Here is a 13,600-nt window from a genome sequence, read left to right as displayed (position 1 = left end):
TATCTTTTCCTGTTTGAACAACCTCCTTAAATAAACCTGCAGAAGTTGCCTCCTTTTCTCTACAACCAGGCAAAACACCTTTGGGATTTTACAGAGATTTATATATTGCAAGTAAAATGAACTTCTGGGCCACAGAAACCTGTCTGCTGTCAGAGTCCTGTGGCTGCAGCTCCAGGTAGAGCTGGCTCTCCTGCCCTCTCCTCCCCCAGCTGGGAACACCCCTTGGAGGAGTTTCTCCACTGAGTGCACACAGCAGTGCAGTAACCTAAATTTGCGTGGTAAATAACTGAGGAGAGGGTGACTTGCTCAGTCTCCAAACATCTTCCTGTCTCAGGAATGTCCTCCTTTTTTAGCTCACATGAATTTGGCTTGGGACAACCAGATGCCCACCTTGGTCACTGATCTGTGCCTGAGTGAGCTGACCCAAGGCTCGGAATGAGAGAATGTCCACCCAAAAAGGAGCTCTGGCTTACCAGGGATAGCTGGGACTGTTCAGCGACTGTGTCTGTCACACTGCAGGACCTCAGTCGTGAAGACGGTTCTCTTTGCTGCAAGGAAGAAAATAGAAAGATGTCTCCATGTTAGGGTGTCTTAAAACACGATGTTTATTGAGAAAATTCAGTAATTACAGGCAATTTATAGCAAACAATTACCTACTTCTGTTTTACCACAGAGTGGTATATCCCATTTCTCTACTTCCTATATACTAAATAAAAAGGGCTCATTCATTTTCCTAAAGGAGAAATGCCAACATGAACAAACTCATGAATTACTGAAAAAAATAAAGCACTAAGAGACATATCCAAAATCAAATACTATGGATGAGAGCTCAAAGTCTTAAAAATTCATTTACCTAAAAATTTATGGTATTTCTTAAAAACAAATAAAAATCAGTTTCAATCTTCCTCTTTGCTGCTAACTTTTGAATTAGTTGTGTCTTTTCCCATGACACATCCTTCATGACTGAACTAGAAACAAAGCCCCCCTAAATAAGTGTGACACTAGAGTGCAATTCCTCCCCACCAGTGCAGCTGGGCACTCCAGGGAGTGCAGTGCTTAGGGAAACACAGCACTGACACATCTGCAGTAGAACCAGTGGGGGCTGCAAGAACTGCAGCTCTCAGCACAAGCCCAAGTGTCCCTGAAGATCCAGGAGAGCTTCAGAGCTGTCACTGGCTGAGCCACCTCCAGGGGACACTCCCATCAGTCAGAGCCCAACTGCACTGGCTTTTTGGGAAAAATACACCTGGTCAAGATTCTGTTTGATGAGAACAAAAAGTATTTCTTATCTCTTGAAGATAAAACTCTTTATCAAGGTACCTCTACCTGCAGAGGTACCTTGATAGCATCATACTAAGAATAAAAAATAAGTAAGAGCATGATGCTCTGTTTAATATTTACAATTATTTTTGTAATCAAAGAGACATAAAGCATTCCCCCACTTGAACATGCATTATCCTGACTTTTTAATGGTATCTGACTAATGGATAACACAAATAGAGAGACCATTTTTTTGTTTTTCCTTTTCCTTTGGAAATTCCTACCTCGATACCCTTGACTCTCATCTATTTTGTTTCACTAAAGGTCTAACAGTAGCAGAGTCTGAAGTTAAACTCACACAGAACTCTTGAAATCTGAACAGAGGAATTCTGCTGTCTGAGGCAGAGTGCTTGCTGGTGAAGCTGTGATACGCTTTTTGGAAGGGAATTGTAACTGCATGCTCAGGGTTTCCCGAGCCCAGCAGTTGCTCCCTGTGCATGAAGTGATCCAGGTTATGCCAAAGAACAGCACATTTCTGCACAGAGCTTTAAGGGTTACACATTACATACAATCAAAGAGCCGAGTTGTTCCCCATTGGAATCAGGAGTGACCTGGAGTCTTCTGCTCAGCTCCTCAGACAGCTCCTGAGGACTGGTCCGGGACACTGGAGATGCAGGAGGAGGTGGCAGTGACAAGCTTAAGGAATCCCCACTGGCACTTGCCTCCTCTGAAATGGTTTCCCAAGGCTAATGAAAGAGAAGAAACTAAGTTCAGATTTTATACAGACAAAGTCTTCTTTCCCTTTGCCTTCTATGTGATCACCTCACTGTGCCCAACACACAAACAACACCTTCCCTTCACCCTAAATCAAGGCACTATAGAAAAATGAAGCACAGGGCAGTTACAGCCAGTCCACTTCCCCTTTTTTTATCATTTATTCCACTGTTGTTTAGAGCAGAATATGAAAGTGTTTCTATCAGTGTACATAAGACAAGCAATTTGGAATGATAAATGTTTCTCCCAGCATCTACATGGGACTCAGTGCTCTCCACAGGGCACCAGGCAGCTGCAGCTGCCCAGGACCCTGGCAGTGTGCCTCTGGCTGCAGTGCCATTGTGCTGCTGGCATCTTCCCGAGGCAATTGCCACAAACGCCGTGTAAACCCACGACTGGCTGTGCCGTGTGGCAATTAGCTCCAGGTTTAGTCAGCTCCTTCAGCCCAAGGCTTGGGCATACCTCAGGAATGTCTCCACTCTCCGCAGGCTCTGGCTCCAAATCCTCGCTGATGTGGCGCCGAGAGCGGAAGCGCCTGTGAGCTGCCTCTTGGTTTATCTGCCTGATGTTGTTATCTGACTCGGATCCCACGTCGCTGCAGGGGGAACCCAGCACAGGAAGGACAAAAGAACAAGAAAAGAGCCCAAGTTAAACCAAGCCCCCTCTTTTGTCCATTGCCTTCAAAACCTCAGTAGTGCTTTCGATTATTCATGTATGTATCAAGCTTCATAATTAGGAGACTGTTTAACCCCTCAGTTGAAAGAAAATAAAACTGGAAGCACTTCACAAATATCACAGAACACCAGGTTGGGAAGGACCTCAGGGGTCATCTGGTTCAACCTCTGCTGGCAGGGAAACCATGGCCTAGACAAGATGACCCAGCACTCTGTGGAGCCCAACCTCGAACGTGTCCAGTGCAAGGGGCATCCAGCACTTCCTTGGACGTGGTTTAGCAGTGGTCTTGGCAGTGCAGGGTTAAATACATGATCTCACTATAACTCCTAACACTGCCAGTTATTCACACTCTGTAAAATATAAGCCTGCCACAGCTTTCTAAATCTAATTTTGAGAAGATTTTGCCACATGTGCTCTCTGACAGCACAGCCTGGGAATGAAGCCTATTCACAGAATACTAACCAGGATCTCCTCAAAGTTAATCTGTTCAACTTCATTAAAATTTGGTAGAGTTGACTTTTTTCCCATACCTCTTCAACGGTCTCTATAAACAAAGTAATTTACCCCTGTTAAATTATTGAAAAATTCCTTATCTGTCTCCTAATATTGTAAGGTGCATTCTAAGGTGCCCTGCCATCCCAGAGCTCCTGGAATTTCCCAGAGCACTCTGTGTCTCTGTGATCTGCTGGGGGCAAGCAAGTCTCTGCCAGGCACAAAGCAAGCACGTTTCCTTTCTGACTGGAGCCTCAGCCTGGCTCTCCCTCCCGCGCAGCCCCAGCTGCTTACACGAGGCTGGGCCGGTGCCACTGGGTGCTCCTGTTGTTGTGGTTCACGTAGTAGGTGCGGCCCAGGTTGTCCACCTTCTCCTCCCAGCCCGGGGGCAGCGGGGGAGGCGGCAGCTCCTCCTGACGCTGGGATGCGGCATCGCCGGGATCCACCACGTCCCAGCCGTGCTGGGGAACCAAGGACAAAGAGCTCTGTGCTTAGTGTGCACCTCGTTCCAGGGAGAAAAGAGCTAAATCCCCAGCAGTCTAGCCAGAGGGATTCCCAAAGGTGGCTGGGTGGTGGCTTGGTGCCAAAGAGAAGCAACTGCCAACTCTGTTTCCAGGGCTTTATCCTCCAAGTGCAGCTGACTCTACAATGATTCCTGAATCCTTCCTTGAGGATTCAGCCTTACCTCAGAGTCATCCCTCTGATCACTGTTTTCTTCCTCTTGGCCACCATTTTTGGGCATATACGCCATCTTCAGTCTCAAGAAACCCTTCACACGAGATTTGTGGCTACAAGACAAGGAGGTACATTGCATTTAAGAACCCTTAAATAATTGCAAATAAAAAATAATGAAGTAAGAAATGTTTTAAAGTCCTCAAATGTTTTAAAGCTCCTTCCTCTCACCTTCTTGGTCTGAGGAGGAAATCCTTAAATGTGTATGGCCTCTCCATGGTTGGGTCTTCAGTCTGTAAGCAGTGGAAAAAATGGCAAATTAAAGGGCTTGCCCACAACTCCAGCCACATAAAGAACATTCACACATCAGGCTGACAGATTACTTCTCTGATTTCCACTGAATCCTATGTTACCTAAAGCCTGGAATCTTGAAAACTTTCTATTCCTTGAGAACTTCAGCTTTCTTACCAAGTAAGTCACATCCTTTGCACAGCTGTGCAGACACACAGCTGCTGTGGGCACAGAACTAGGAATTTCAGGTGCCAAGGGCAAAGGATGATGAATCCATACACAGACTTCCCCTGCTGATTGTCTGGAGAACTCTATTCTGAACTCAAAGCATGAGCTGCGTTATGCTTGGCAGCCACATCCCTTTCACTGCCTGACCCAGTGTCCACTTCCTCTGGGAGAGACACATTTCTGCCCATTTTGCCCAGAGATGGCAGATTTGAACAGCTCACCAGGACACCAAGGCATGCACGACTCACACTGCTGTTTAGTGCTCCCACTGAGGAGCTGTATTATTTACCCAAATTCTGTCCATGGTAATTAGAAATGAGGACTTTGACACACAAATCAGCAGGATGAGAAAGCTGACTGTTAATTTGTTAATAAATACATGCCAGTGGCTCCTACCAAGGTAGTGGAAGGACGACTGCAGATGCACAGAGTGCACCCACCTTCCCAACAGGTAACTGTCCCTGGAACGGGGCAGGAGCAGGCGGGGCAGTGCCCACTGAGGTCCTGCAAGGGCACAGCCACTGAGGGAGGGACTGCTCTGAGACAGCAGCTGTGCCATGGAAAATGTCTGAGGGGGAAGGACTCTTCCCACTGTCCCACCAGGGCTATTCTCATGTCTGTGCACCAGGATACATAAATGGAGATATCCAACAAGCCCACAGCAAGCAATCCTGCACAGCACAGCTGGGGTGCCAACAGCTCCCACGAGAAGGGAAGCACACATTTGTCACCAAAGGGGTTCCTGATCCTTCCCTGGTAGCTCTCTGCTGTTACAGCTGATAACCCCACACACTCAGATCAACCATAACAGATAGGTCTAAACAAGTTCACAGTGCACCTCATTACAGAGCAGTTTTTCTCCTACAGTAACATCCATCAATAGCAAGAAGTCAAAATCAGACACAAAAAGCCAGTTATGCTCAACTGACATAACTGGCATATGTTAAGATTAACATGCACAACATTTAAAAAATATTAACTACATTCAGCCAATGTTAGTCATCCAAAACAGTATATAATATCAGAAATGTTTGTACCAAGGCTACTGCAATCACTGTATATACATACACATATATATTTATTCCTGTTTATAAACCTAGAAATAGAAATTGCACTTAATTTAGCATCTAAATTTGCAACCCATGCAGAATCCTGGCTGCTGGGGGAAAACCAGACAACTGGAGCTTTACAGAATTACAGAACCAGCTTTACACTGAATTCCTCCATTAAATAAGAAACACAAACATTACCACCTTCAAACCAAACACCTCAAATGTCTATTGACAATAAAATGATTCAAACCCTGTGTCCATTAGTTTCAATTGATTGCTATTGAACTCTTACTGTTGGCAAAGAGCTCAATTTCAGCTAAAATAATGAGCAGATGACACAGCTCTGGCAGCCTTTTGGCTTTTCATGCATGTGCTGAAGCAAACCTGCTCTCATGGAGCTTTTGTGGCACAGGAAGTGCATCCCTTCCATGCACAGCTGATGCAGCTCCCTGTCCCTGCGCAGGTGAGGCTTGGCTGTCCACAGGAGTTTATTTTGAGCTCTGCTGGGAGCTCTTGCTCTGGAGAATCAACTGTTCACAGCCCCAGGGGTTCCAGAGGTGTGGTGCTTACCGGCAGGTGACTGAGCGGCACATCCACCTGGCCCAGGAAGTCGTCTCTGGTCTGTCACACAGAAAGCAAACTTACATCAGAAAAGCAAACAAGTAATAACTATCAATCTAGTCACAATGAGCCCGAAATAAAGATGGTCAAGTACCATTATTTTAGCAATCACTGGTTTCTGTCCCCTTACTGCTGCCCATGATTTGCTGTTGTGATTCATTTATCTTAGCACAGTATTTCTTGTGACACTCCAAACAGGTTTCTGAGCCCACATGTGTTCCTCCAAAGCCAGCCATCTACCAGGGAATGCAGTTTCTGCTCAGATCCTGTTTGTGACACCAGATACAGCCCCAGTGATTCCCAAATAACCTGCTGCCTATTTATAACCACGCTATGCACGGAATTCCAGGAAGTGCATGCTGCTGCTGCACAGCCAAGTTTACATATTTCTCATAGCAGAGCATTAAGTTTAATATTAAAATTCATATTTTCTATGATAACCTCATAAGAATTCTGTTTCTACTACAAAGAGAGGATGACATTTCGTGATCCCCACAGAGTGGACACATCCTGTGCTGGATGCTATAGAACAACACAAAAAGCACCAAGGAGACCATGGTTTTTCCAATTTTAAGTAAAAAACAGGGAGTAGATTTTTCATTACAGAGTTCTGACTATTAACCTTCTTCCTAGCAAATACTAGAAAAACCTGGTAGCATGCCCTGTTTTTAGGGAATTAACATGTTTTCCCCTTAATACTGGCAAATCCAAAGTACTCGCCACCTCCTGCTTCAGTACAGTCACTCCAAGAACAACTGCTCTGAAGAAAATACACACCTACTGCTACATCTCTTCTTGCAGCCTTTAGCTCAAGAAGAACACAAGTCATGAATACAGAATATGTTCAGGGAGGTTAGAAACAGCCTTAAAGAACTTGAACCAACAAAATATGTTTGTAGCTTACAGTGGAACTGGAAACCCCTGAGTCCCAGCCAGCTCTGTAAGCAGCATTACCTCCTCATCTAATTCTGCAGGCATATGGTCACCTTTGCCAGAACCAGGGCTCTTGTACAACTCAGTCTTTATCTAACACTTGACTGTGCACATACATCTCTAAGAAAAGGGGGGGAGGCTAGTATATTAATATTAGTATTTAGTATTTTTATCTGTGAAAAGAATTTTCTCTTGCAAGCCTCCACAGCTCTAAAATTTAGGCATTCTCACTTTGGGGCTTCCTGCTTCCAGCAAAGGCACCTCATGAGCCACAGGAACCTTTTCCACTGCCTTCTTTTTCCCATTTCTCATTATAATGATGCTGTTTGGGGTTTGCCCCCTGTATTCTTCACACACGTATTTGTAACTCTGTCACCTATCACATTAGTAGCTAGATTTCCCAGTACTTTCCCATGGCCTTTTCCTAAGCAGAAAGACAAAACAAACTCCAAAGCTCCAAGCCCCGGGAGGCACAAGGCTCCAGTACTATCTTGGTTCTTCCTGGGAATCAAGGCTGAGAACAACCCTTCAAGATACATTTTCATGGACAAAGTACAACTAGTGCTGAACGGAGGGCTCCAGAGAAGGGGCTTGACTGGGGGGGAATCGCATCACCACTTGTCCTCCTAACTGGTGCCTTTTAGAAATTATAAATTGGTGCTTTTTATCAATTATGCCAAACACCTCAGAATGTGAAACAACTCACTGTTCATCTCAGGAGACTGAGGTGACAAGGTGACACTCCCAAGGCAATTGTGTGTAAAAATTAGGCTGCAACTTGGGGCCTGTCCAAGCTGCAAGCCAGGAAGAAAAGCCTGGGATAAAGCTGCAGTGCCCTAAACACCCTCAGTCTCCAAAGCAGCAGAGAGAGGAAAAGCATCCATTGACACTTCAGTGCAAACCAGAACATTTAGCTGAGCCTGGGGTTGCCACACACACATCAGCTTTACTTGGATCCACACAAAAGTATGAATAAACTGTTGCATTGATGCTCATTTCAATCACTGAAACTTGTTGTTTTCCAGAAGGGAAAGTGTCAATAGTTAACAGTTCAGCTCTTAGAGACTTGCTCATTTCAGCTCTGGAATAAAAGGTAAATATTACCTCAGATGTGCACCCATAAGATGAAGCAGACATTACAGTTGGGTAATAGCTCAGCACACAAGCAACTACAACAGGCAACTCAACTCCACTTTATTCCAGCCTGAACAGAAATGAGAAGCTGGAAAACAGCAGAGGTACAACAGGCTAGTCAGGACTTTGACTAAAAGGTCACACAACCAGCGTGAAGGACCTGCAGGAGGGGGCAGCTCTCACAGGGACAAGACATTTAGCCATGTGCAAAGCACTATTAAGCCCCCCCAAATGTGCACACAAGCTCCTGGGAGCACATGCAGCTCTCCCAAGGAAAGGCTCTGCTGCTGCCATGCAGCACCAGGCAAGCTGCAATGCTGTGCTTCTCTGCTGTTTCCTTAGAGCAACATCATCAGGACAGCTCTCCCAGCAGCCCTGCTCCTGGACTTCTCTTGCCTGTTTCCTAACCTGGACCAACAACTGATCACCAACACTGCAGAACAAACTCCTGAAAGCGCCTGAGAATTTCCTAAGGTTGGGAATGATCTCAAAGGGGTTCCCATGGAACGCCCCTGGATGAAAACGTGACCACTTTGGCCTGGGAACCAGCAAGACCCACAGACCAGAGCCATGGCTGCCCCAAACCGAAGCACTGGACAGGGACAGTGACAAGCTGTGACAAGAGGAGCAGGCCCCCAGGACCCGTCCTGCTGCCAGCTGCCAGCCCGGGCTGAGGCTGGAGCACTGTGGGTACAGAGCTCTCAGAGGTGCTTTGGCTCCCTGGCCAGACACCAGCTGGGAAATAACACTCCACCCACCTACAGTTCCCTTGGCATTTTGAGATGATCAGGATGTTCCCAGCTTCCTGACCTGAAAATTGTTGCGTACTATTTCTGGGCACTGTTTAAAGAGATGCTGCATTCCAACCCAGATATTGCTTCATTTCAGAGCAGGCAGACACGATCCCTACGGTAAATGTAACTGGATTTTGGTGGCCTTAAAGTAAACCAGACACACACCTTCCTCAGACCACAGCCACGCTGTGCCGTGCTCCAGCACACAGCTATGTGCCTAAATTATTATCCAGGTGGAAACCCTGCTGAGGTTCAGAGCCCATCTTCTCTTGACATTTATATGAAATATATTACAGCCATGTTATTTCTAAACTTTCCGAATCACTGCAGCCCTGCTGGGTAACACGGAACGAGACGAGAGTGGCTGTGCAGGGTGCTCATGGGAACACCATGTGGAACATGTGCCAGCAGTGGTTTGGGGGACAGGGAACCCAGGCCTTGGGGACACGGCCGCTGGCCCAAACCTGCCGATCCTGACAGCTAAAGGCCAAAGGCACCTGCGAGATGGGAGAAACCCACCCGGCAAAGCCAAATGCCAGGCTCTCAAGAGGGCACCACCTCCACTGAGCGCTCAGCAGCCACTCTGGTAAACAAAGTGAAAAACTGGGCATGAATTAAGCCAATTTTCCTGAGGTAGTACTTAAACCCAGCACTTGAGATGTGATGTGCCTTTGCTGCCAAGTCCTGGAAAACTGCTCCAGGAGTGGTCCAGACTGTCTGGCTCACACAGCACCACATTTCCCAGCACAAATACAAGAGCTGCCCACACCAACAGGAAAATACAAGAGCAGAAAACACTGCTGCCTTCCCAGAGAGCTACAGGAAATCACCTGGAGAGAAAACTCTTCTGAACTGTACTTTCACCAAAGGCTTTAAAAATGAAAAGGACCCCAAAAAACCAAAGAGGATTTGTGTTCATGAAAGTATTGTTCATTATTTTTTAAAACCCCCAAAAACTAGGAGCAAAACACAATTATATTAATTGGAACAAAGCACATTTAACTGCTCTGAACTACAACCTTAAAGTACTAATTACCATCATAGATGTCTCTCTGCACCTAATGCTTATCAACTCCCTGGCCTCATTCTCATGAATAAAGCTACAATGAACCTTTTATGATATTCCTCTATAATTTGATGATATGATTACTAAAATTCTTAGCTGGAAAGTTTCAGCAATCTTTCTTTCTTTCTTAACTGCAATAAAACTCTCTTCATTTATATAAACTTTCAGAAATTCCGCCACTTGCCACTGTCACCACTTCTTTCTTAAGCAAAATATTTTCAGCAGCACTTCCCAAGCATGACTAAAGTTCCACTTTTCACTTGCTAATAATGGCAACTGACTATACTTTTGCAGTGGATCTCTGCAATCTGGCTCCGATATTTTCACTGATATTTTCTTAATCAAGAATATTGCACTGTAACCACGGAAAAAAAACCCCTAATTGATGTGTGTGTATGGGGGGGTGGTTTTCCTATTGCAAACCTGTACGTGCAGGTAAAACAAACTACACAGGTGGGTTATTTCCTAAAAAATGATCTCCTGTTATTCCTTCCCCCCAGAGTAAACAAACGCTGACTTTTCCTGCAGGCAGCTCAACACAACAGTGTCAGATTACACTTTCCCTGGTGCCTTCCCTCTCAACTTTCATTTTACGACCCAATTACTGGCCGCTGGTGTCAGTGCCAGGCACTGAGCACAGGGAAGGACGAGGTGCTACACTACACGAGGCTCCCAGAGTCACACACACCCCTGGCTCTCCCTGGACAGCAGGGAACGTGCAGGCTGCTCCTGGGAGCCCAAGCAGAGCTGACATTAAGGAATTATGTTCTGAGCTGCAGTTTCCCAGATGAGGCAGTGCTGCTCCAGAATCAGCACAGCTGAGAGAGAAACTCTCCTTCCTGGCACACATGGTCAGCCACAACTGGATCAGTTCTTAAACGGATTAAGCAAATCGCAAGACATAAGCGCCAATTACCGAAATCCTGAATTATTTGTCTTGCACTACCACTGCGTATTTAAACATAACAAAAACCACCGGGCACCTCTGCCAAGATCTGCTATACTCCTGAAACCCAGTAAGAGCCAAGAAAACTCTGGACAATGTCGGGGAAAAAGAATTAAGCCTTACTCTGTTCATGACAGGAAAGCAGCTTTCTGCTGAGCTGCCCATTGAAATGAAAGGTGTGACACACAGGAGGGCTGCAGACAGGAGGCTGCTCCTGATCCCAGTTACCAAAGGCTCCCTGCCTGTGATGGACAGAGTGAATGCCCTCTGTTATTACCATTGCTACATTACCAAGAGCCTCTGGAAAACAGGAATCCATTCCTCCTTAGACACTGAAAAAATCACAGGTGGATGAAGTATAGGAGTAGCAGTGGCAGAAAGAAGGAGCTGATGCCCAAGACACTTAAAACAAGCCTGAGCTGTGAGAGGATGTGGAAAATAGGAACATAATCAATGCACAAAAGTGAAAAAACAGGCAGAAAGCGCAGAACAAAATAAATGTGTTAGGACAGCCTCTGTCCTATGTTCTGTAAGAAATGAAGGAGTTATTGAAAAAAAACCTCTCAGAACAAAAATGAAACAATCTTCTTATGAAGCTTCTTATAACTCCCCAAGAAACAACAGTGAGGCACAACAGAAGAGGCTCAGATTCCCAAGGCAATAGTCAGTAACACCACTAAGTTCTAAACATTCTGCACAATAATCTGCTCTGCAGAGTAACAGAAAGACCTGCCCTCTGCAGTCCGTGTAAGTGCAGCCTGTGATACCCCCAGAGCCCTCCCAAGCAGTGCCGGAGCTGCAGCACGGGCAGGAGCACAGAGCACAGAGCACAGGAGCACAGGAGCACAGAGCACAGGAGCACAGAGCACAGGAGCACAGGAGCACAGAGCACAGGAGCACAGAGCACAGAGCACAGGAGCACAGAGCCCGGACCCTGCTGAGTGGCCAGAGCAGTTTGTGCCTCTGCAGCCACACGTGAGCAGGTGCCACCTCGGCAGCTCTGGCACAGAGCTCTGCCCAGCAGAACCCAGCCCTCCCCTGCCCACTCCACGCACAGTCTGCCACGGCAGGAGGGCACTGCTCCAAGAACACTTCTCCAAAGAACTCTGCCTGAAACTCTTTCCTCAGAGCCCTCAAGCCACCTTCCTTATCGGAGTTTCAGAGCCAGAAAATCATGGAGTAATTCTCATAGCACATTTGGGAAACGTTGCTCTTCAAAAGAGCAAAGAAACACGTTTTATGAAGCAGCAGCAAAGTACATCGAGTACGTGCAGAACTGTGGCACACTGCGTGTAACACAAACACCTGCACACCTCTGACAGCTGAGGACTCAAGAGCTCTGCACAGGATTTCAGAAACAATGGCATCCGAGCTGAGAAACCGTAGATGTGAGGCCAGCCTGGTGAAGGCAGCCAGTGAAACAAAGGCAGGTTTACAGCAGGAGGATTGCTCCAAGGAAGGGGGGCTGTGGCTCTCCAAAGCACCAACAGCTGCTCTTTACTGCTTGGAATTGCACAGAGGCCCCCAGACTCTCTGAGGGCTCAGCCTCCTCCTTGGCACTGCTGCTGCCTGGGGAGGGTGCCCAGAGCACGCTGCAGCACCCCTGACACCCAGGGACTCCCAGCAGAGCCATTCCCAGAGGGGGGGACACCTGGAGCTGGGACTGCTCCTGCAGATGCTGGCAAGCAGGCCAGGGAGGCTGGGGAAGCTCTGCTGTGCTTCACAGCGCTGAGCAAAAGGAGTATAATTAGCTGGCAAACAGTTCATTAATGCTGCCTTGCTGCAGACACCAGGAACCATGCAAACAACAGACCTCTCACTGTCTCCACTACCACTTCTTCTCCTCTGCACTAATCTACTTATCCACTTATCCTACCTTTTCCTTCTGCTCAGAGAAATGTCCTACTTTCTGTTTCTTTTTCTCACGAACAGCAGTTCAGATTTTTTGATATATTCAGACTTTTGGATTCCACTATCTATCTGTCATGACAAGTTTTTCTGTGTAAGTGCTTTCTTGGCAGAAAACAGTTAAGAAATACAACCCTCAGAAAAGCCAAGAACCGTTACAGTAGAAATGCTCTCCTGTGCTAGGGGGATTTATATTCCCCCTAAAGCTATTCCAGTGCTTCTAATATATCGTGGAGAACTGCAGCAACTGAGATCTGAAGGGCTTGAGATGCAGAACGTATCCTGCTCTTGCAAACGTGCTGGAAAATGAGCAGCAGGATAGCTGGTTCTAACAGGAAGGTTAAAATGGTCATCACCCTTCAAAACACTTTCACCTCCTCCTGCAACTTGAAGGCAGCTGAGAAAGAAAAAATATGTTCAGACTGTGACTTCTGTGGGAATTGAACAGAGACACAACTGAAGAAATTCATAGATTCTCTCTCAAAATCTGTCAAAAAATGGAACTGCTGTTTTAATAAATAGCTTGAAAAAATAGAGGGATTAGGGGTGCATCACTTCCAGAGGCATAACATGTATAGACTCTGCACAGACATGCTGAGTAAGCAAAACCATGCACTTTGGGAATTTTCTAACTAATGATTCTTGTCTCTGCAGCTGTTCCATGATTCTGGTCAAATTTACTGGCATTCCTCATACAAATTAGAATAATTCTCAACTCAAGAACTCTGCAGCAAAGAACTGGTCGTGAAGACCA

General features: G+C 46.2%; 1 protein-coding gene across 9 annotated transcripts in view; it reads right to left on the bottom strand.

The window, feature by feature from the left end:
• LOC135291032 (E3 ubiquitin-protein ligase NEDD4-like) overlaps positions 1-13,600 on the bottom strand; it is an 89,659-nt gene that overhangs the window by 20,224 nt on the left and 55,835 nt on the right. For all 9 annotated transcript variants that reach the window (XM_064405025.1, XM_064405024.1, XM_064405026.1 and 6 more), the window contains 7 exons: positions 6,015-6,065; positions 4,105-4,166; positions 3,887-3,989; positions 3,496-3,662; positions 2,497-2,629; positions 1,830-2,006; positions 474-548 (listed from right to left, as the gene is read on the bottom strand). In XM_064405025.1, coding sequence (XP_064261095.1) covers positions 474-548; positions 1,830-2,006; positions 2,497-2,629; positions 3,496-3,662; positions 3,887-3,989; positions 4,105-4,166; positions 6,015-6,065 — 768 coding nt within the window. The remainder of the gene's footprint in view (positions 1-473; positions 549-1,829; positions 2,007-2,496; positions 2,630-3,495; positions 3,663-3,886; positions 3,990-4,104; positions 4,167-6,014; positions 6,066-13,600) is intronic.

The sequence above is a fragment of the Passer domesticus genome, chromosome Z, assembly GCF_036417665.1.
Source record: "Passer domesticus isolate bPasDom1 chromosome Z, bPasDom1.hap1, whole genome shotgun sequence".
Taxonomy (NCBI): domain Eukaryota; kingdom Metazoa; phylum Chordata; class Aves; order Passeriformes; family Passeridae; genus Passer; species Passer domesticus.
This window is presented reverse-complemented; position numbering and strand designations above follow the sequence as displayed.